The following is a 22117-nucleotide window of genomic DNA, read 5'->3' on the forward strand; positions in this document are numbered from 1 at the left end:
GCTAACTACAAAATCCCAGCGAAGGAAATGCGCAAGGTTGCCCTATTCAGTAACAAACTGAAAGGAGGAACTTCTTGCGCCCAAAAAACTGCAAAATCGGAAAACACAACACAAATCATCTAAAAAAACACCCGAAATAAGTTTAGGCTGTAGGCAACTTCTCCTAATACAAGGAAACGAAAATGTTTCCATACGAAGATTACCTAAAAAGTAAAACTGTAAAAAAGTAAAAACTGTAGAAAAGTAAAAAGCTGTCTGTAGTAAATATATTATACGAGATAGTCGCATCGAACTAATTTTTATTGGACTTTGACTTGGAAGGTTATAAATAAAGCATAAAGCTGGACCAAACTGATTCAAAGTTGGCGTCATTCATTTTAAGGGGTAATAGAGGCTCACTTGGTGAGTGCGATAATTAATAGTTGAAAATCAAATGTCAACTTTGTTATCAAGCATTAATTTTCAATGGTCCCATCTTTGATTGGTAGCCTTTTAAAATACACCATTCGTAATGAAAATTTACGGTCTTYGCTTCAAATTTCAAAAATTTTTKATATTAAAAAAGTTYTGTTTTACAATGTTTTGATTAAAAGTCGAAGCGGCAATGATGTTTTTTGTCATTAACAGATTATTACAGGTAGATAGTATTTCTTTCACAAAATGTAGATTGGCTCCAGGAAGATTTTAGACACAGAGGAACAAAGTATTGGTCATAATTGCAGCAGAGCTTTCCAGGGGTACTCGCAGCACAATAACTGACCTTTTCGCAAGCGCCAAGTAAATACCGAGGAAGGGCTGCATTCCTACCACGAATGTAAGATACACACAGCACAGGGACACATTAAACCAATGGATTACTGAACACCAGCACACATTGAGCAGGAGTTAATTATCCGAATACGAGAAGCTGCTCGACATGAGTGCACAATAACGTGATCACAAAGAACAATTTCTCATTGACAATCTGACATTTCGTCGAAAAAAGTATACCCTACACGAGGCCTCCGTCTTACGGAGGCTACGCCCTACATGTAACAAATCTTGTTGAATTTAGCGTTTATCCTCGTCTATTTTATTGTGATTTTCTGTATAATTCCATGGTTACCCGAGTTTTTAATAACTACGAAAAAACAGGTATTTACGTAATGTTAATTGGTCAGATTACCTTAAAAAACATTGTTGCCATCCGTCTGACATAGTTTTTTGCAAATCTCTCAGTTTTTAATAACTATTAATTTTTTTACTATTTTTTCTGTGCTCCTTAAACACCCCCAGGCAACACTTCCATAAGAATGACGCCAAATTTGAATCATCCTGTATAAACAACATATATTTTTCTCTAAAACCATTAATATTTTAATTATTTTAACTACTCGTTCATTATACCTATTGTTTATTCATCAAGATTGGGTTGCTATTAAGTGGTTTTTCTTCCTGAATTGCATATTTCATTTATCACTAACTACTTTTTATTCTTCTAACTACTTACTGACTAAAAACTGAAAAAAGGTTTTATATAACGGAATAATCACCTAATCTGACGTAATAACCAGCGACATTAAATAGTCCAAAAATCCAATGAAATTACATTGTTTTTAACAACATTGCTGTCGCCGATTGCTGAGAAAGCCCGTTTCACTTTAATTTTGAATGACCCGCCAGTAATCTGCATAAGATGTCTTGTGAAAAACAAATTCTGTAAGATTACTACTCTTAGATGTCGCCGGAGAACGGAGTTAGTAGACGCTTTGGTCCGAAAGAGGCCCCAACTATCGAACTTTTGACGTTTTAAAAATTTTCGCATAACCAAATATGGCTTTTCCCACAGGTTGAAGTGAATATCGTGAACTAGTTATGAAGTGCCAGTGAATATCAATGCGAAATTAATTTAATAAATTATTATAGATGTAAATAGATACTCAGTTTGGGATTACGGTTTCGCATAGTTGGATTTTGCAAGGTTTGTGTGCTTTTTGGCTTCTAAACGAACGGTTTCAGGTTATGTTTTGAGATATCAAACTTAAATGCTAGTGTTTTTTTTCAAAAAGTCACAAAAAAACCGAGTTAAAAATAAAAATCTTCTTCATGCTACTACACGGTAATTTTTCTCTATAAGTGTGCCCACAGTCAATGTCGTTCTTGCAATTCTAAAAAAGTTTGGCCACCTTGAAGTAGCAGTTCAAACATATTAAATTTCCTCAAATGTATTACTAAAAATAGTTTCAAATACATAATTTAATAATCATTTTGCTGAAATTACGGGCGATTAGTTTCTTATTCTTTACTTTTTACAGTTATACATTGCTCCAAAGTGATTTATATGTTTTGAAATAGTTGCCTTTCCATACTTGTATCTAGCTAAATATTTATTTTTTAATTCAGATGTCCTTTCGTGTAGTTAGAAGTTCAAAATTTAGACATGTTTACGGTCAAGCCCTTAAAAGAGAGCAATGCTATGACAATATCAGGGTCTCGAAGAGTTCTTGGGATTCTACATTCTGTGCAGTCAATCCTAAGTTTATAGCCATCATAGTCGAAAGTGCTGGAGGAGGTGCTTTTATCGTATTACCTCAAGGGAATAAGGTAAGCACAGTTTCTCACTCATTCACATAATAGCTTCTGCTTGTACATAACGTTCTTCTTGAGTAAATCATAAATTTAAACTCTATGTTTGATAGTGTTTTAAAAATATATTAATGACAAGGAAGATGAGGATAGGGAGTAATATAGGAAAGGTCTATTTATATGAATTTTATCTTGAAACTTCTGCAGCTTTGATTGGAATTAAAGTTGTTTATAAGGAGCCAAATGGACTTCAAATTGAACCACAAATGTGAAACAGTTAGTTAAGTAGTTCAATATTTATCTTATTAAATATACTATATTAAAATCACGATTTAACTATTGAAAAAAAAATAGAAGTAATTAAAAATCTCGAATTAACTATTGAGAAATTTTAGAAGTTCTCAGAAACCTCGATTAAGTTAGTAAGGCAATTTCATCCAAGTCGAAGTAATTAATTTAGAAGTACTTACCTACTTAATCTTGGAAATTTAACTTAATCTGTCTAATACAAAAGAGTGACCGATTTTCAAACCAATTATATGGTTCAAATAAATGTTTGGGTGCAAATCCTTTCAAATTAAAACCTCTCGATCCAATATAATAACTATTCTGGACGCCAATAAAGTTGCACCGCAATTTACATTTTATTATTGTAAAAAAAAAATTATAATTGTAAAAAAGACGACACGTTTCTAACTTTTATCACTTCTGATACATTAACGAGTCATCAGTGAGCGTTTACATTTGTACAACACAACAGATAAACTTCTTCGGTTAGGTACCGTGATTCAGGAGGATATGGGAATATTTTAAGGCTATGTGTAAAAAGCCAAAATTAGCTAAATAAGATCAGATGTTCAAGTCCGAATTTTATTGGCTGCAAAAATCCCTTGAATAATGAAAATTTAAAATCCAACAAAACAATTTTCATAATGTTTTTCAGAAATTTTTGAAAACATCACCCCATTTTAAGCCACTTATTTGCGCTCGTTTATAAATTGATTTAGTAGCGAGTTTTAGCGAACGAAGATTCGCTCTAATTAACGCTGAAGAATTAAGTATGTAAAATAGTAACGTATCCCTTGTGTCCACTTTTGTAGCTTAAATCAACGAATTCATTCACTTCTAAATACAAAAATATAGGGGAGTGCGATCCGGTGGATAAAGAAATAAAATAATTCTTGACTGCTGATGGAAAGTCCCCCAAGAAAAGTTTACCATTATCGTTTACCCACATACTCATCTGATGCATCTCAGGAACATAAGCCGCCAGCAGGGCAAAAAAGTTGCATAAAATCAAAGCAAACACAAAAAATATTGAAAGTTGAGGAAAAACCATTAGGAGCATAAAAAAGTGGACGTTGAAAAACAAAAATTTGCAGAATTTTTAGAGAGAACTGAGCTGTTTCTACCAATCCAGGGATCTCCAAAATATGTAGTAAGAAAATTACTAAATTTATTTAAATTATGAAGAAGCGCTCTATTATGTTGGAAGGTAGCATGTGGCATCATCCAAAGTAACTTCGTCCAATATTTCCTTTTAAAATATGTAAATAATCATCCACGTTAAGGTGACACTCCAGACCGAGCAGAAGTTTATTCTTGCATAACAAGATGATTTCGCTCCGGCCGTCGATGTTCTTGTGACAATTGTTAATTGCTTGTCCATTAGACTGAGCTTCGTCCGTGAAAAAAAGTACGTTTAAACGACCGCCTGTTTTCACAAATTCGTTGACCAAATAGTCATTCATATTAATGAAAAACACTTTGTTGGAGATTTTGTAATTCTTACACATGAAGAGCTTCACACATATATAAATATTTTCATTTCCTCCTGAATCATCTTGTAATAGTAGTTTTCTCTACTGAATTGCCGGTCAATCGGGCTAATTTGTTAACTTGCTGCACATTTTCAAAAAAATGTATTTTTAATTTGTCTTTATCTTGAAAAACGATGCATAAGAATGTATCCTTGAAAAGTCCCTTAACCCAAACTATTTCAAAAGTCTCTGCTAAGAGTGCCAATTTGAGCTACATCGATCATTTCTCAATTCCAATGTTAAAAAAACATTTAATTTGAAAAATCGGAAATGCAGTTTCCATTTTCAGAAAGCAGCTTTCAGAAAACTTATTCTAGCTGAATGAAGATGCTTTTAAATTGTAAATAGTTTAGTCATTCCAGCATTATATTTCAGGTGAAAATGCTCCACATTTACACATATTTCTGTTGTCTAAATTTGTCTGTAAGTTGTTAGGCATACGGTATAAACTATTAGCACTGACCAGTAATTACCGTTGTGTCAATTTGCGATTCCGATCGCTATTAAATTAATTTTAAAGTTATTTCAATACTAATTGAATGTTATGTTATGATTATCTCACAAATCGTTATTTAATATATTACGTAGGTATATAGAGCAACATTGTATCCGTTCAAAGTTAACTAAAATGCACGCAAGAGCGGAAATGTATCAATTAAAAAATGGGTGTAATATAATTGCGTAATTTAATTTAATTGTGTATTAATCATAGCTCAATATTAATAATTCAGAAGGAATGTTAATTTACTAGCTGATCTCGATGAGTAGCGGTTTCTTTAATAAAAGAACGCTAAAAGTTTTAGCACAACGTGAATGAATGGAAACTTTTCATAGATTACAAAAATACATGGTTTATTATTTGTATTATATTTTGGGAATTGATCCTTTATACAAGTTTGAATTCAATTAAGTCTGAAAAAAATATGCTCGAACTATTATTCAAATGCATATTTATGGTAGCAAAATTTAATTTCTTTTTAGTTAAGTACTAATTAAGCAAAATGTTCCTTAAGGCGCTACTGCTTCACGATCGTTATTTGCAAAAATGTGTTTCTCGAGTATTAATTTATTTTATTTTTATCTGTCTAAACTTATATTGAGAAATTAGCTGAAAATATCTTGAACTTGTGCTGAATACACTTGTTCAAACGTCGTGCATGGGCTCTGCAGACTCAATCAAAAAATTGATAGTCGTTATAAACGACTTCAAATGGCGCAGTAATTCTTACCACCAGGTTTTCACTAGCGTTTCGTCAACCAGACATTTTACGCGCCCATTCAAAAATTAACCTGGTGGTGTTAGATCGGGTGACCTGGGGGGCCACGGAACTGGACCACCTTTGCTGGTCTAATGTCCAAATACTAAGGGACTTCAACAGAGTGGGCAAATGCACCATCATCTTGCAGCCACATTTGCACTCGAACGTTTAAAACGCCCGTTGATAAGCAGTGTTAAACCATTAGGCAGCAGGTATGGTTATCAGCGATACCAGACAACATACCACCACAACAAAAAACTCGTAAAATTTTTTGGACATAACGGTCCTTACGCAACCATTTTAGGACACGCCTGCATTGAACAATTCTTAAAAGTTCTGAATTCCAGTAAATATAATAAATTCTGATAAATAATATTATAAATTTTCGAAAATTGTGAGACGGTTTTAGTGTGCATATGAACTAAACAAAAATAAAATTCTAAACATAATCGCAAATCGTTTCCCTGTTGATTATAGTGTATCTGCCACAATTTTGTATTTATACATGCTTTGTGTACATGCTGGCTTTTTTATTCATTCAGCCAATAATTGACTAACATTATCATGTTATCTTGATACTTTTTAAGGTGAGAATAAGTGATATTGAAAGTCGATTAAAAATACACGTTACATCATGCTCGTTTCATCGTGCAAAACAAAATTTTTGAATTTTGATTATTCCAAATGTCTATTTAATTATTGATAACTATAGTCACAGCTTTTAGAACCCTTCAGTTGTTTGACACTTTAATCAGTTTAATATATTACAAAGTCTTCGATAAAAATAATGATAAGTGTAAGGGCTTACACCCGAAAAGTAAATCTGTATATCTCGTATACAAGATGGTCCACTTTTAGTCATCAAAAACTGAAGAGCACTAATGGTTATAATAAATAGACAAATATTAGTAAAAGTAAAGGGAAAGCCGATGTATACACAGACATGAGATAAAATGAAATAAAACTATCTTGTAAATTAGTATGCATCTTATTTAAGAAGCACAACTGCATTCACGCAAGTTACCACTTCAGCGAACACCAAGCAAGTCAGGTAGTGAAAAGTTAGCTAAAAAGAATAGAATACTTAAACATTTCATAGTTAGTGCTTTTTTGCTTGTTTAGTTTGAAATCAGTAAGTTAACTGTTTAACTGCGTTAACTTGTATATCCAACTAGATTTTTCAATTAAAGGACAATAGCTATATTTTGCAGTTAAGAGTAAGTTTGGCTTCCTTAAATTATATGCACATTATTTTACAAGATAAATTCACTGAATTAGCAAAACTCTTTCGTGCACTGTTATTATTATATCTACGAACAAGCAAGTGGTCATGAAGTTCGAAAAGAAAAACAATTCGGTACTGACGTGAAATTAAACATGTACCGGTTCGTAATATAAAAATTAGAATTGTATTAAAACACGAACAAGTCGTAAAAATAACAACAAAGTCAACCATAAAATCACCCAAACATGCTAGAAGACATATAACATTATTTCAAGTCGTTAAAAACATGATACTGACTGAAATTTAATGTATTCAACGGTTTCAATGTAATTACATGTTTACTAATGTGATATAGCAGTCATTAGTAATAAAACAGCTCTTCTTTGCTTAGTGTTTAGCGGGATTTAAAGAAATGAAGTGCCTGTAGAGGCCCATCGATTAGTCATTTTCGCCACTGATTCGGATAAAAAGTGAAAATTAACGAGGTTGGCTAGAAACTGGAAAAACTTTTAAAATTTTCACGATTAAACTGGATCACCTTGTATATGGCTCTAAATATGTTTGCATTTAAAGTAAAATGTCTGAACAATTACCCACATATTATTTGTTGTCTATCTATATTACTAAGCTGAATTAGTTTTTATTTCTTCAGTCTTTAGCTGGTGTATTACATTGGGCAAATTATTCTTTATTATTCATTGATATGTTCAATCGTATGACTCACACATTGCATTCCTTTTGACAAGCGAAGAAATGCATACATAATAAATTAATACCAGTGAGTTCTGATTAACAAGTCTACAGACCCACTGGAATGTTTTATTATCTATTGTGTAGGAAATTTATTATGTGATAAAGAGTTTCCGTGTAATGTTTAAAGCGTTTTCAATAATCGGCCTTCCTGTCGCTCTTCTTGAATGCACTGAGTGGAATATGTTTGGTTCATTTAACAGAGAATACACCCGTTCAACGTTTAAATCATTTTATCAATTTAACTATGGAAATAATTGGGCCGCAAATGCTGAAAGTTATTTGCAAAGTAGGTAGATGAGAGGATGCCACATTTATTTTTGGGGCAAAATGTTCTAATTTTAAATATTGGCCAAAGTCCAACCCCAACGTAATCGCAACTGCTTACTACATTTCAATATTTCGGAGTACTATTTTTACAGATTCACTGTGACTCGTTTCGAATTTTGCATTTCGACAGGATTTATTTTACTTTGTTAGTGATATTGGCAAAAAATCAACAGGGTGAGGCAATATGACTTTAAATGGTTATTCCATTTCATCAATATTAAATGAAAAACGTTTTTATTATGTCAGGTTTGAAATTAAGTATAGTGAAAAGAGCAAGCAAGAATGATTAAGTATAGTGATTAAATGATTTTGAGTTATCGAAAAAGCTCCAAAAATACKTGATTATTTTAATTGAATAAATATGAGGGTTACACTTTAAASATACGTAAATGTGTTACATACGCTGAGGCTGATCGTTATTCGTTGACAGAAGGTGCTTGAATTTGAGAAATAYTGTTATAAAGCTGGCAAACACTTTTGTAAGAAATTTCGTCGGTGTACAAGAGAAAGTCCGCTGATAGTAGTTATTAGTATTGTCATAATTTGCTTATGAATATAAAGTCAAACATATTACGTGAGGTTACTCATAATGAGTTGTTTAGTGAGACAAAATTATGCTCGTTAATCCCAAGGGAGTAATGATCATTCCCGCAGTGTGTTAAATAAATAATAGTGGCAGTTATATCGAATTTTTCGACCTGTTTTAATTTAAATAAAGGGTTTCTTCTAAGCTCGTCATGATCAAAATGTATAATCGTATGATCAAAATGATACTGCGGCATTATTTGGCTTAAAAGAACACAATCTAGGGATGGTCGGTTTTAACGTAACCCTTAAAATAATCCCATCAATCAGGCGAAGTTTTTGAAAAACTTGCTTCTTAACAAAAAAAACACACGTTAAATTTCAGTTCCATGCGAGAGATTATTTTCCAAAGCCGGTGCTATCATAAACGAGCGAAGAACTAGACTTAGTAAAAAGTATACGCAAAAAATATTCTTAAATGTTAATTAATTTTTAAGTGAAAATTAGATTTTTAAACATTTTCGCATGCAAAGCGTATATTTTGTTTTAAACCATTCGATTTTATTATAACTTTTTTTCTTTGAGTAGTTATATTATAACCTATGTTTTGTTTTTGTTTTTAGAATATATTATTTTTAGTTTACCAATGCTAAAAATTATGTTTTTTATAAACTACATCATTATTTATGATTACTATTTCTACAATCATCATCATTGCGATTATTTCATGAAAAGTTTATAAAGTAAGTATTTACTAGAAAGGACTAATGTTGAATCGGAACAAAAAATGAATTGATTCCAGTTACACGATAAAACATTCTGCAAGTTTTTGTACTAAGACACTCAATAATTTAGCACCCCAATGCTGAGGAGCTCGGCAGTTTCATCATTCCAGAATCTAAAGGAGGCAAAAATCCACCTAGGATTTTGTTTGTCAGTTGGGTCAGCTTGTCTTCTTTTGAGCCTAAGAATGTCGCACTCTCATTTTGAACATATACTTATGGGAAACCCTGTATTACGAATAACAATTAAATTTTCAAAGTTTAGTTTTATCAAACCAAATGAATCAACATCAAGATAATACTCGGTTTTTATTGCCGTTATTCCTCCAGGAGATTTGCAACCTTCATCTGCGGCTCGGGTTACAAACGGGAGTAATGAGTGTTATAAGACGTTAGATTTACTAACTAACAATTTATTAATTTTAAACTTGACTCCTCTCCAAAACCAAGCGACCCAAACAAATGTAGATAGGCACAGTGCATGATCACCAAAAAATGCTTTTACGATTGGTCCATAAAATACATCAATCTCTTTTTACAAGTAGGGGAGTTGGTGGTGATACATTATTTAAAGATAGATTCTATATGTTTTGGAAATTCGTAATTCTGTATTTCTATAAAATAGAATTTTACTTGGCATACAATGGTTTGCTTAGTGCGGTCCTGGCATATTACTGCTCGGCTGTTTGTTTCGTGCATTTCTCCGTTTTGTATTTGGATGATCTACATTTATGCATTAATGTGTGTTATAATTTTAAATTAATTTAATTTGTCTGTATTTTTGTCATTTATTTGATGCTCTTTCGAATATATTTAAAATGTATATGTTTATTCCAGATCTCGGGTAGAATATCGGCTGATCATCCTCTAGTAGGAGGACATAAAGGACCGGTTTTAGATATAGCTTGGTGTCCGCACAATGATAACGTTATCGCCAGTGGATCGGAGGACTGTGTTGTCAAGGTAGAAAGCTTGATTCTACTTATCTTATTTTTACAGCACTTTTGTCTCAAATCCCAGTTTTGTCTCTTGAATTATCTTCATCATTTTGTAATTTTTAAGCAGATTTAATATTTTTATAAATTTAGTTAAGTTCTTATGATTTTGTTGACTATATCCACACCAGCATAGCTTAAATTAATGTTATTTAAGATTATTTATATTTCTTCTTTTATTTAAATTAAGGTTTGGCATATTCCTGATGGGGGCCTTATTAAAACGCTTACAGAACCAATCGTCGACCTTGTGTATCATCAGAGAAGAGTTGGTTTGGTGCTTTGGCATCCAACCGCGCAAAATGTTCTTCTTACGGCTGGTAGCGATAATCAAATCGTTATTTGGAACGTAGGTATGCAACAGAATTTTATAAATAATGGAATAAACAAAAACTCATTGTATATTTTACTAGTTCGTTTAGAAATAGAATAGTTTTTAATTAAATTGACCCTCCAGATGGATTTTAGATTGGTGGTAAACGATAACCGTTTAATGTTTTACAGGCACTGGAGAAGCTTTAGTTGAAATTGATTGTCATCCGGATATTGTGTACAGTGCCTGCTTTAATTGGGATGGTTCAGAGTTACTTACCACCTGCAAAGATAAGAAAATTAGAATAATAAATCCACGAACGGGAGAAGTTACATCTGAAGCCATCGCGCATGAAGGTAAGTAACCTTTATGACGGTCGTTTCAATTTCTAGACCATCATCAGATATCATTTTTAGATGGTCATTATATGAAATTATATTGCATATTAAAGTATTTGTATAACAAAACTTAATTATGTTCTTTCATCAGAAAAGTTCAATATTAATATGGAAGAACATTAAAGACAACCACATGATATGATAAATAATGTTAAATATTTTAAATCCCTTGCTGCAGTTTTAGTAATCTTTATCAAACTTTGATTTAAATTTAACAAGCAACGATTAAATAAACTGCTATGAACTTCACAGTATTTAATAATTAATTAAAAGGAGGCTGATGGGTTAAAACATAAACCTTTAAAAAAAGGAATAAAGGCAAGTTCCAATTTTACATTATCAGGTCAATGCAATGGCAAGCGCAAAAACGCTTAGTAGAAAGAACATAGCAATTTTTTTTACTTCATTGAACTTAAAAAGGAATATTTTAATGTCACAATCTCTGTAGATTTACGAAAAAAATAGAAACAATTTTAAGCTAAAATATCTTCCAACCCAAGCAATAAAAATTTGAAAATTTAGAGGAGGCTTTAGTAATTGAAATAAAATTATTTATAAAAAACGTACAAAATGTGTTTTGCAAAAAAATTATGTTTTTTTCAGCAATAGCAGACGAGTACCTACATCATGCCTATTGTCAACACATTTTGTCCCATTAACTTATGAACTATTCTAACATTTGAAAAGTTGTATTCTATTTTTTTTTAACGGTCACATTGTTTATAGTAAATGCGTTTAACATTTGGTATGACAGGCTGTGCCAATAAACAATGTGACCGTTATTAAAAATAATTAAAATGTTAGAATAATAAGTTAATGGGACAAAATGTGTTGACAATTGTTTCAGGCTAACTGAGGATGGGGAAAAAACACCGGAACGTTTTAGAAATTAACTATTTTGTGAATTCGAAATAAATGACTCAGGAAATTTGATGTTAACATTGGAACTACAGTCAGGAAAACTTACATTATTTATTTATTCCATACATTCTAAATCGAGAAATTGTTTAGAAGAAAAGGATTATCACGATAATAAATTTCTGTTAATAAACTGAACATACATTTGTTTATAAATAACTTTGTCTTTCTAGGTACGAAGGCAACTCGAGCTATTTTCCTTCGACATGGATTAGTGTTTACAACGGGATTCTCGAAGATGTCTGAACGACAATATAGTTTAAGAACTCCGGATTGTTTAGAAGAGCCCATCGTTATGGTAGAATTAGACACTTCGAATGGTGTGATGTTTCCGCTTTACGACGCTGACACGAACTTAATATTTCTGTGTGGCAAAGGAGATTCGGTTATCAGGTAAAAATTAACTATGTTTTTAAATGTATCCGTGTGGTATTTATGGCTATGTAGCACATATATACTTCTTGCTAATTATTTATTTCAATGTAACACATTTAATGAAAAAGCGACTTGATAAACTGAAACTTTTATTACAAATCAGGTACTTCGAAATCACAGCCGAGCCTCCCTTCGTCCACTATATCAACACCTTCCAAACTCCAGATCCGCAAAGAGGTATTGGTATGATGCCAAAGAGAGGATGTGACGTCACAACCTGTGAGATAGCTAGATTTTATAGGCTAAACAATTCGGGATTGTGCCAAGTAAGTGAATCATCACATCTCTTAAAATTTCAATAGTACCTTATCCTATACCAAATGTTACATAGTTTCGAGTTCGATAATGCAGATATTACTTAAGGGTGTCCAAGATATGATCGCAATTATAAAACACAACATACAACAATATCTAAATGATGATTTTTTAAGAACTTGATGTTCTAAAAAACATTCAGATGCTATCACATTGGGGGCAGTTTTTTTAATGCAAGACTTTTTTACAAGTTTGTGGTAGGTATGTCGGAACGTTTCTCGAATGTCGTGAATTTTATTATTTCAATACAAAGGAAAAAGAAAAACATTAGTACGTCAAAAAACATAGAACATAGAACATATAATATACATGGTAGTTTGATAAAAATGTGAAATCTCACGATGCTACGCGCGAAAGGACTCAGTGATGCAAAACGCGTTTTCCGAATTTTCAAAGGTAGATTTCCTTTCAAAATATTATGAAAGTATCCAGATTGGAATCTTTCCATTTCCCGGTGCTCCATTTCATTGATTTTGGCTGTTGATACCAAGCTTTTACAGCAACTAAACTTGCGCGAACAATATTTTTTGTTTTAATTATACAGGGTGATTCAAAATTGTCGTCATTCCTCTAGAGGTGTTTTCGGAGTACAGAAAAAATAGTAAAAAAATTAATTGTTATTAAAAACTGAAATTCGCAAAAAAAACGATATCAGAAAGACGGCAACAATGTTTTTCAAAGTAATCTGCCTAATTAACATTACGTAAATACCTGTTGCTTCGTAATTATTAAAAATTCCGATAACCATGGACAAATTCAGAAAGTGGCAATATGTTTTATTGCCACTTTCTGTATTTTTGATGATGATGATTTCTGATGAGGATGAAAGGTAAATTCAACAGGATTCGTTAAATGTGTGTTTGTCTGGACGCCATCTTATAATATGTATCCGCTCTTATAATGGTTTGTTCATAAACGGAAAATTTTTCATTTATTTGACAAGGATTGCTTTATGACAAACACAGAATATATGAAATATGTTATCCAATCGTGGAAAAGATCATTTGCTGTAAAAAATATTGCTAAGAAACAGCTAACATCTATTTTTTCACCATTTCAGGTTATAACAATGACTGTTCCGAGAAAATCCGAACTCTTTCAGGAGGATCTGTACCCCGATACCGTGGGAGACACTGCAGCTTTAACAGCAGAGGAATGGATTGGTGGCCGCGACGCTGAACCAATTGTAATATCCTTGAAAGAAGGTTACAAGCCACCGGAATCCAAAACAGTGTCGGTCGCTAGGAAAAGCAATTTGCTTAATAAAATTCCCGCTAAGAGTGGAAAGGCGGACAGTGGTGGCAGTTCTGCAGTATCGGTAAGGGCCATGAAACATTTCTAAATCGTAAAATTTGTATATATTTCATTTGTTGCAATTTATATATACTCTATTTTTTTTTCTACCAATCCAGCTCAGCTCCAATTATGACTCATCCGACGGTCGTTTGATAAGTCACTTACTTTTTTAATTTCCCACGTAGTAACTTCTAAATTCAACACTCAAATCAACTCTCGTCTGTTAGACGCATCAGGACAATGCACAGGTGCACTCGTGTGTAGTCGCCATTGCAAAAATCCATGAATACGAACTGCTACCCCACCCAGCATAATCTCCAGATTTAGCCCCCTGCGTCTATTTCCAGTTTCCGAAGAGGTCATCATTGAAACAATCGCCTATTTTGAGGACCTGGAGAAACTCTATTATTTGGAAGGGGTAAAAAAATTTGAAAGACGACGGACTAAGTGTATCGAACTAAAAGGAGACTATATTGAAAAAAAATATCTTTTATTCAAAAAGTCACTGACTTATCAAACGACCCTCATACGTAATTAACAGTGAAACTAAGACGTGCACTAATATAATTTTATTTTTTCCCTCGAATTAGGTGCGTTGAACGAAAAAACTCAAGCGGGCTTTTTTGTTTGAAATTGAACGATCATTGAAAGCATAAAATGTATTTTTTAATAAATTAGTGGCGCGCCATTTTCTTCTTATATTGCAAGCGGTTTCGACTATCTTAATAATTTTATATGATTTTTAATAAAACGTTAACACCCTGTATTTTCGTAACAATGCCCTTGAAGACACTCGATTATTAATTAGAACGTTTGATATTAAAATAATGCCAACAATCGCCTTCTAAAATTGGTCAGAGTACTTTTGAATCTGTAATCTCTAAATTTGATCTACTGTATTTTTTGTAATTAGGAAAAAGCTCTGCAAGAATTTCTGGACGAGATTCGTAAAATGAAAGCCATGATAGTGAAACACGAAAATCGTATCCGTGCTTTGGAAGCGGAAGTCGCTCTGTCTAAGTCACAACATACTAACAACTCCGCTATTGAGGACAAGGATGATGGCGGTGGAGACGGACTGGGGGCTCCACCACCTTTAGCCTCAAATGAAGTTTGAGACACGGTTGTTAGATGGGCTTTTGTGGAACTGCTCAAATTAACGGAAAGTATAGGTAAGATATCTTTACAGTACAGCTATTGGACACGTGAATAGCTAAACATATCAAAATAAGCATCAGGTGCTTATTTATTTCAATGTTTTTCAGAACGCGCGGGTTGCTGAAAATATTATCGATCATTTAAATTGTTATTTTTGGTTTGTATTGCAAATGTAAACTCTTATTTAGTGTTTCCTTTTTAAACTCTATGTCGATTTCTAAGTATACTTTATGTAACTGAACTCAGTGAAATAACTAAGTAAAATTTGCAATTATACAGGGTGGAAGATTGCGGCTAAATTGAGCGTAAATTCGAAATTATTTTGTAATTTTTCAATTTTCATTCAGGTGCATTAATTATTGTTTTAATTTCGCAATGGGAGTGTAATGACGCTAATTTCTGCAAAAAGTAGATTTTGCAACCGATTTGCTCAGAAACTTGTGACTCAGAAGTATTGGCAATTTAGAAATTTCTGAAAACTTGTTGAAGGGCCTTTAAGATAACAAAACAATATATGAGGTGTTAAAATTAAGTTAGTAATATTTATGAAAAATTTCTGTATATTGGTGCATTTTTTGAATGAATCAGGGTATGTTTCGACAGGACAGGTCCCATTTTTCAATTTATTTTACAAACTTGGTACAGTACTGTTCCAATGACCCTGTTTTCAACGTTAAGTGTCTATATCTGGTAAATTACACACCCAATAAACCTTATATCAAAATTATCCTTCTTAGTAAGAGAGCCAATTGCGAAACATTGACACAGGGTATTGCATTAATCCAAAAATTATCCTGATTTGTAAGAAAACCAATTGCAGCATATTGATACAGGGTGTTCTATTAATAAAAACATCATTTTGATTTGCCACGAATTTTTGGAAACCCCCTGTATAACGAAAATAATTTATGCAATATCGCATACAAAATAATTTCAAAATTACACACCAATTTGCCATAATCTTCCACTTCGTCTTGGTTGCACCAGCCCTTTAGAGGGCCGTCCGATAAGTACTTAGCTTGGCCGCTCCTATCGCATGAGAAATTTACTATCGTGTAGTACATTCTCGCAGACGGCTACTATCACCATATCAGCCGTATCGGAATCGTAGTTTTGTATTAACCACGTGTGGAAGCGGGCGTCTGCGGATTTCAGAAAAATTAAACGAGCAATATCGGAGAGTCGTTCGATTCTTGTTTCTGGAAAGAAAATCACGAAGCGAAGTCAAAGAGCCCTTGGCTGCGGTGTACGGTGACTACTCCTTCGATGGCGACTGCCGGCGATGTAAAATTTGGTTTAAAGAGAAGAAGGCGAAGACTGTTCAGCGTTCAGTGTTCAGGAGAAGGAAAAAACACAGAGCTCTACTATATCGAATTATTGGGCCGATTCGACGTCGCATTGCACAAAAACGGCCCCATTAGGTTTTGGCGAAGAAAAGTGGTCTTCCACCATGACAACGCACCGGCTCACACCTCCGCCGTCGCAAGACCCAAATTGGTCGAACTGGGCTACGAACTGCTGCCCCATCCACCGTATTCTCCAGATTTGGCCCCGTGTGACTTCTTTTTGTTTACAAACTTGAAGCCAAGACACTCGCCGGACAGAAATTTCAGTGAGAAGGTCATCGTCACCACGGAGGCCTACGTTGCAGACCTCGAGAAAATTAATTTCTCAGACGGTTTAAAGAAGTTGGGGCGTCGAATTGAAAGGAGACTATGTTGAGAAATAACTCGTCACTTTTCCAAAATTTTCGGTTTTTCTGTAGGCTGAGTACTTATCGAACCGCCCTCGTATATCAATATATGATCATGATATGGTACATGGTTTCGTGTCCGCAGTGGAACATTTTGCTTCGTCGGTTAAAATTAAAGCTCTCAAGTGGAAACGTTCTTTAAAAAGCCAAATCATTGATTTCTTTACTATTAATTTGCTCTCCCTCACTCATCCGTCCGCATATGGTATTTCCCTCAGCATTACAGAAAATAAGCTCCTGTGATTCGCGGTGTTTCCGACGTCAAGTGCGTAATAATAATAACGATAACATTTTACATTGAAATATTTCAATTATATTAACAAATAGTTGGTTGACTGGACAACTGGCTGCATAGAGCTTTGGTATTTTATATTTATTTCTGTTTCATCTGTCTTTCTAGCCTTGGGAACAAGATGGTCGGAACTTTGGCCATTTTTAGAGTGTATGATTTTAATCCAGTCCCTAATCCGCTATACAAGCTCTTATTTATTGCCCTATGTTGTATTTTGTCAATTTCCTATAACAATAAACATATGCCTATTGAAAAAAATTTCTAAGTATATGTGAACATTTTGGTAACTCCAGACTTTTGAGCACATTTTACAAGTGGAAATCGGAATGCAGATATTTCAAGGTCATTATCAACATCGAGATGTTGCAGCGGCATGAAAAATTGATAAACTTTTTATAATCGAAGAGTGGAAGTAACAAAGAGGGCAAGTGGTTGTCTTTATGCCTTTACGAAAGTGATATTTTCGAATCCTCATCTGACATTATAGACGTAGCACCGCCCAGTGCTGAACTTGTTTCCTTGCACATGTTTCTAATTCTCTTCAATTGCAAAATTGTTGTAAACATAACAAACAAGCTCGTTTTGACTAGTCAAGTACCAAATATACGATGACAAGCGGCAGCACAATGATCGATTATGCATTTTTTTTAAAAATAGGTAGAGGCACCAATCCCAAAGAGTCTTTCCTGTGCCTGCAATATTTGCCAATACTAAAAAAATAAATAACATTCGTTGGTATTCCTCATACTAAACGTCACATGGCCATCCAATCACAGGGATTTATTTTCAGTGTATCGAAATGCTGAGACACATGCAATGCGCCACCCGTCCAAATTGGGTAATTTTAATAACTACAGTTATCACTGTTATATTAAATAAATTATTTTTAAAATAATTATGCAGAACCAACCGGAGGTATTCGAATAAGCGAAATATATATATATTATCTGTTTTACTTCCCCTATACACAATATCCTGACTGCTTTTTGTTTTAGGTAATGAACCGACACAAAATCTATACTGGATTGCAAATGCCTTGCTTTTTACATAGTAGTAACTCATCCTTATTTATTTTTTCATTAAAAAGCGAACGTCAGCCAAAAATCATTATCATTAGTCAATTGTACAAATTTTTTAATTAATTTTTAGAAAGTGCCTTATCTATTGATTTGTGACCGGTTGGAAGAGCTTTTTTGGGAAATCCTAGTTCGGCTGATATAAAGTGCCATTAGAAAATTCTGGTTATAATAACACTGTAGTTAATTAAATGCTTGGTCGTTGTCTGCAAAAAGCCTCAGCATAGATAAGGTACTCTGAATCCTCTCTATATCATCGAACTCAAGTGCTCTTATAGACTTTAAAGTCTGCTACGCAACAGCGTAATTTAACACATTAAACCGAAAAATTTTCACGCATTAAAAAAATCGTGTGAAATATTTTCGATTTTTGCAGTTACTGTTCTTAAAAGAGGTACAAATAATTGTAGATGTAATCTATGGTTCGATTGTAAGGGAAAACTGGAAATATCTTTCAAAGTAAGTCTGTTGGTCAATTTTTACACTTTCATAATACGGATGATTAAACTTAGTTGTTACACACGGCAGAAGACGCACAAGGGAAAATGTCAAGCACAAAATTATTTGTACCTCTTTTAACAATATTTATTATATAAGTGTTTTAAATATATTATATAGTTTATAAAACTGTTTCTATGGAATTTTTGATAATAGACAATTCGATGGTGTATTTATACAGTGCGAGTCATAATAGGCTGATAAAGCTGAGTTCAACAACGCCGTTTTGTACTTAACAAGTGTAAGATCGAAAGCCATATGTCAACATTAAACATTTAAATTTACAAATGCTTGGTAGTTCCTATAGCCAGTCAGGGATTATTAAAAAATAACAGCTAAATTTTAATTAGCTAATTATCTATAAAGTGCCCAAAAGTAATCTTAATAACTTATCTAACTACATTCTAATCTATAATAGACTTAAACTTTTTATGATAATTCTTAAAAACTCCATATTTTTTCAAGATTTCGATTGTTCTACAGCATTGGTAGAATGTTCAATTGTTATGAAATGCACTGCATATAAATCTTATTGGAAATACCCGGGTCAGGATGTCGCCATGCCGCAGCCATGACCCACCTTGAAAAACACTTGTCAATATGAAATCAAAAAACTACATATTTTTATAAACGTTAAAATGTCTTGTTGAGCGTTTTGGAGTATTTTTATATACCTGTTTTTGATTGCCAATAAGCATAAGATAAATGACAATATACTCAGCCAGTCAATGAACTGCACAATAAAATAATGTTATAGCTGAAAGGTTAAATCTCATGTTTGGTCAATAGTAATAAAGCTTTAATTATGTGAATATCGGATTGTTGAAAACCCTGTAGCGTTTTTGCTCGGGTATTAAAGGTAAATGTTACTTTGTTTGCATATTTTTAAATATATTGACTAAACTGTTAATATTTACTAACTATTAAGCAATAAGGTAACAATATTGTTTAAAATCGGATATTCGTAAAAGTTATCAAAAGTTCCATCTCAAAGATTGACTTGTGTGCTATAAATTTAACAACGATGAATATTAATTCAATGTATATAATGTGTATAAAATATAATTTGCATTTTTTTTGAACTAATAATATTAATACTGTGTATTGTTAGTATTTTTACAAATATATTCGTTAAAAATTGACGCATTCAATTGATAACAATACCTTGTCAGTTTCTTCATTGAATTTTAAGAATTTAGGTACACCACAGACTTAAAAAATGTACACAAACATTAAAAATAAATTAATTCATTTATTTACTGGCAATTTATCGAATACATATTTTTACAACATTAATAGCCACTAAACTCACTGAATTAATTATAGAAATCTACTAGTTTTGTTGGAAAATGATAAACCACTTAAAACTTTGAGACTATTTATTTAGTAATACGAAAACACAATGAGGTTTTAATTTTTGATTAAAGTTTCTTTATTATTTAATTATTTCTTGGTTTCCTGCGTACTTTTTCCGTCAAAGGTTTATCACTATGGCAAAGCCGTAAGTGTTGTTTTAAATTTTTTTTTGACTTCAGTACTTTCCCGCATTTCTCTACTGTACATTTATGGTAGTCGACTATCTGGCTATGAAATTTTTTTATATGGAAATCTAAATTCTTCTTATAATGATAAGATCGATTACAGTCTATATAAGAGCATTTAAAGACCTCGCTTCGACTATCAGGCAAGTGCACGTGAAGACAGTGCTCGGCTAAATTTTGCTTTAGACTAAATGTTTTGTTGCAAATCGCACAAGTATACTGCGTTTTTGGTAGGGAGCAACTAGTTTTCTTATGTTTCAAATACTCTGTCCACCTACTGAAAATTTCGTCACAGTCGCATTTGTAGTTTTTGTGGCTTCTTTGATGTTTCTGATATTGATGGAACTGAACAAATGTTTTAGGACAATCCTTGCAATTATATGGTGCTTCTTCTGTGTGAATTTCAACTTTATGTACATTTAATTGACTTTTTCGTCGAAACTTTTCAGAGCACGTGTGACATTCAAACGGTAAATCTGCGTGGATGCGTGCAATATGCTTTTTCAAGTTATATTTATTGGAGAAAATCAGTCCGCAGTTTTCTTCCTCACATAAAACCTCCGTTGATTCAACATCTTCACCAAGGTGCGCTGCAATTTCATGCCGTTTCAAATGCGATTGACTAGAATACGTTTTGCTGCAGTCTTCAAAAGTACATTTGTATGGCTTTCCTGCATCTCCATGATGAGTCAAAATGTGATTCTTTAGCCGATAGGGGCGCGAAAACTTAGCGCTACAACCAATTTCAGGACATTCATGCTTTTTCAATTCGACCCTGCGTTTCTTTGAAGAAGTTTCTGGCGACGCGATTAGATCGAAATCGTTCTTCTGTGGCGCACCATCGCCTTGCTTGAGCCCTGAAAATGTCTTATTGCATTCTTCCGTTGCTTACAAACAAGCAAACCAATAAGAAACTGACCTTCAGGTAGTTGATTGAGTGTGTCTCCAAAGCCCATTTTTATATTAATCTAAACCTGAAATATATTATGATATTAGACGAATAGAATGTCTATTATTACTGGATTAAAGTACGGTTTCGGTGCGTTTGGCCGCAGTCGTAATCGCAATTGCAGCGTGATTTGGGTGATGCGTTTATAGTCGGAAAAACTGAGGATAAACTGTTGAAAAGATGGACAATGTCGAACTTATTTTGTTAGAAGAGTGGGAAAAGAACAATTCCTTAAAAGAAATCCTAATACAACTTACCTACGATTTTTTCTCAGAGGCAAAGTGAGCTAAATGCTTTTCACTTTATCTAAGGTATCGGTATTTACCTTCTTTTCAGGTGCAACTAAGGGTTTTATGAACACAAAACCTGCATGCAATGTTAAAGCAACTCCACCGAGAAGTAAAAGTTTTTTTGAAGCAGGCGTTAAAGCCATAACTCTTGCGGGCATAGATAAAGACTGCTTGCGAAGCATAGAACAAGGTTTATCCAGTTGCGAATCCAATAGCACAAAATATCACCCCTATGTTCTGGGTAAGGTAAGGGGGTATGTTCTCTGATCCAATAGTTAGCTAGTGGGCCGATTACTGGGTTGTAGTCGTATTTCTTCTTCCTTTTAATTTATTTCGGACCATGTGACTTTAAATGCATGGTGACGTTGTCCGGGAGCATATAAATATTATTTGCAATTATGCTATAATTGGCTTTTGCGACTTTATCGATGTTATTTGGAATTTATTAGTAATTTTATTTTTTATTTAATTATAACGGCCACATCATGTATTCAGATGAGTACTACTTATGACCCCAAGCAAAAATGAAACTACTTTACGACTCGATAACGTAAATTTTATAATATATGGATTCTAATTTTCTTATTGGATATGTGCAAAATGCCACTGTAAGCATAATCGACATGTTTTATGC

The 22117-nt window shown here is 33.2% G+C and overlaps 2 protein-coding genes across 4 annotated transcripts; one reads left to right on the top strand and one right to left on the bottom strand.

The window, feature by feature from the left end:
• The first annotated feature begins 1794 nt into the window (after positions 1 to 1794).
• Positions 1795 to 19866, top strand: LOC125504384 (coronin-6-like). The gene is made up of 10 exons (XM_048666257.1): positions 1795 to 1960; positions 2383 to 2583; positions 10094 to 10219; positions 10442 to 10604; positions 10756 to 10920; positions 12054 to 12273; positions 12419 to 12581; positions 13691 to 13948; positions 14840 to 15098; positions 18125 to 19866. The coding sequence occupies exons 2-9, from the start codon at positions 2383 to 2385 to the stop codon at positions 15041 to 15043; spliced, it is 1500 nt and encodes a 499-aa protein (XP_048522214.1). The 5' UTR covers positions 1795 to 1960; the 3' UTR covers positions 15044 to 15098; positions 18125 to 19866.
• Positions 19867 to 20067: 201 nt separating this feature from the next.
• LOC109542130 (zinc finger protein 266) lies at positions 20068 to 21799 on the bottom strand. Of its 3 annotated transcripts, XM_048666258.1 has the most exons (4): positions 21451 to 21799; positions 21277 to 21362; positions 21164 to 21218; positions 20068 to 21101 (listed from the first exon to the last, which is right to left on the bottom strand). In XM_048666258.1, the coding sequence occupies exons 3-4, from the start codon at positions 21198 to 21200 to the stop codon at positions 20143 to 20145; spliced, it is 996 nt and encodes a 331-aa protein (XP_048522215.1). In that variant the 5' UTR covers positions 21201 to 21218; positions 21277 to 21362; positions 21451 to 21799; the 3' UTR covers positions 20068 to 20142. The 3 variants fall into 3 exon arrangements, with proteins under 3 accessions (XP_048522215.1, XP_048522216.1, XP_019766760.2); XM_048666259.1 differs by lacking the exon at positions 21277 to 21362 and having other exon boundaries at positions 21519 to 21799; XM_019911201.2 differs by lacking the exon at positions 21277 to 21362.
• Positions 21800 to 22117: the final 318 nt, after the last annotated feature.

This window comes from Dendroctonus ponderosae, unplaced genomic scaffold (assembly GCF_020466585.1).
Source record: "Dendroctonus ponderosae isolate FM_Combo_2020 unplaced genomic scaffold, Dpon_F_20191213v2 Dpon_F_20191213_44, whole genome shotgun sequence".
NCBI lineage: Eukaryota > Metazoa > Arthropoda > Insecta > Coleoptera > Curculionidae > Dendroctonus > Dendroctonus ponderosae.